Genomic DNA, 2249 nt, shown 5'->3' with positions numbered 1-2249 from the left:
AGATACTGAGGAACAAACAGGTTGGTGTCCATTCTTGATTCTTCATTGTTGACTGCTTTCGTATCTCTGAAATATGGATTACAAATGATAGAGGAATGCATGTAAATGATCATAAGCCAGTTTTAATCGCTTTAACAAGAGAATGACAAAACTGACCTTTCAAAGATACTTTATACAGACGGGTGTCTTGTTTTCTGCTTGCTAAGTGTTTTTATTTCTCACATTTAACCTCATTGAACTGATTCTAACTGATTAATATGTTTATTTTAGACCAGATGGGAGTGAAGGAGCAAATACAGAAACTAAATGACGTAAAGAAACACTGCGACTTCAAAGCTCAAGGAACAGAAGCCAATGAGCTGCACTCCTGCTCTCAGTGTGGAAAGAGTTTCCAAAATAAAATAAACCTTAAGACACACATGAGAATTCACACTGGAGAGAAACCGTATCCATGCACTCAGTGTGAGAAGAGTTTTACTCATGCATCAGATCTCAGTGTTCATCTGCTCCATCACTCTGGAGAAAAAGCATTCAACTGTGATCAGTGTGGTAAAGATTTTATTTCATCATCACAACTAAAACAACACCTGACAGTTCATTCAGATGAGAAGCCTTATGTGTGTTCTCTCTGTGGAAAGAGTTTTTCATGGCTGAATAGTTTTAAACGGCACCAGAAAACACATAATGAAGTGAGAGATCATGTGTGTTGTGACTGTGGGAAGAGCTTTATTACATCTCATGATCTGAAACTGCACCAAAGAATTCATACTGGAGAAAAACCTTACAAGTGCTCATATTGTGACAAGAGTTTCACTTATTCTAGAAACCTGAAACTACATGAGCAAATTCACTCTGGAGAGAAGCCGTACTACTGTACTCAGTGTGGAAAAGGTGTTACTTCACCATCATATCTCAAAAGACACCTAACTTTTCATACAGGTGCTAAGCCTCACTTGTGTTCTCTCTGTGGAAAGAGTTTCAGAGAAAAAGGACACCTTAAGACACACATGAGAATTCACACTGGAGAGAAACCGTATCCATGCACTCAGTGTGGAAAGAGTTTCACATCTTCATCCTTACTCAAGCATCATTTGCGTATTCACTCTGGAGAAAAAACATATAACTGTGATCGATGTGGTAAAGGGTTTATTTCGTCAACACATCTAAAATCACACCTGAAAGTTCATTCAGACGAGAAGCCTTATGTGTGTTCTCTCTGTGGAAAGAGTTTTTCACGGCCTGACAGTTTTAAACTGCACCAGAAAACACACGATGAAGTGAGAGATCATGTGTGTTGTGACTGTGGGAAGAGCTATACTACATCTACTTATCTGAAACGGCACCAAAGAATTCATACTGGAGAAAAACCTTACAAGTGCTCATATTGTGACAAGAGTTTCACTGTGTCTGGATCTCTGAAATCACACGAGCGAGTTCATACTGGAGAGAAGCCGTTCCACTGTACTCAGTGTGAGAAGAGTTTTAAACATTTATCAAGCCTTCGTGCTCATATAAAAAACTGTTGTAAGTGATCAACATTCGTTTTCATATCAACTACATTCAGATAAATTCCACAAGATAAAATATGGAGGATCTAGGTTTTTTTTTTTTGTTTAAATAATTGAAAGACTAGAAAGACTTCAGAGGTCAAGCTTCAACAGTGTTAATCTTTTTTGTGTGCAAAATCTCTCTGCATGGATTGTGTGCTTAGTAGGTCTATCTTGAATTATATTTATGTCACTTACTTATTTACAAAGTTTACTATATTGTCTTCTGATAGTACATGCAATTATGAGAAATAAACAGAAAAAAATAATTGTCTTGACAAAAGGTGTTTAACTGTGTTTAACTTGTTTAAACTGAAAACAAGTCTAATATATGTTTTTGGAAATAGTTTTTAAAACACGGTAAGTCTATCTTCACAGCCTCACTTTCATGCCTATCATGTCGCTGCTCTGAATAAGGTCTAGGCCCCTGTTTTCACCTCATTAATTATGGTGAAGTGAAGTCATTAGTGTCAACAGGCTGAGGCAACTGCCAACATGCTATTATTATGGAGAAAACTGTTCCTAGACCAGCAGTTATGAGAAATCTTTCTCTCTAAAAGCGACCAAAAGCTTCAGCAGCACATGCGTAACTATCGGTAAGCAGGGAACGCAGTTGCTTACGGGGCCGGACCAATCAGGGGCCCGCGTGACTGGACGATTATAGGCTTGTTTGAGATGCGCCTTGCCTCGCCTGAAATGTAG

General features: G+C 38.2%; 1 protein-coding gene across 1 annotated transcript; it reads left to right on the top strand.

Moving 5' to 3' along the window:
• The first annotated feature begins 260 nt into the window (after positions 1 to 260).
• LOC130101125 (zinc finger protein 252-like) lies at positions 261 to 1979 on the top strand. The gene has a single exon (XM_056266708.1). The coding sequence runs from the start codon at positions 276 to 278 to the stop codon at positions 1530 to 1532; it is 1257 nt and encodes a 418-aa protein (XP_056122683.1). The 5' UTR covers positions 261 to 275; the 3' UTR covers positions 1533 to 1979.
• The last annotated feature ends 270 nt before the right edge of the window (positions 1980 to 2249 follow it).

Source organism: Rhinichthys klamathensis, unplaced genomic scaffold, assembly GCF_029890125.1.
Source record: "Rhinichthys klamathensis goyatoka isolate OS25496 unplaced genomic scaffold, OSU_Roscu_1.1 h1tg000253l_1, whole genome shotgun sequence".
NCBI lineage: Eukaryota > Metazoa > Chordata > Actinopteri > Cypriniformes > Leuciscidae > Rhinichthys > Rhinichthys klamathensis.
The sequence above is the reverse complement of the archived record's forward strand: the minus strand, read 5'-3'. Positions and strand labels throughout refer to the sequence as shown.

Coding starts and splice junctions, on each gene's coding strand:
- LOC130101125 (XM_056266708.1), top strand. CDS start 276: ATGGGAGTGAAGGAGCAAATACAGAAACTAAATGACGTAAAGAAACAC.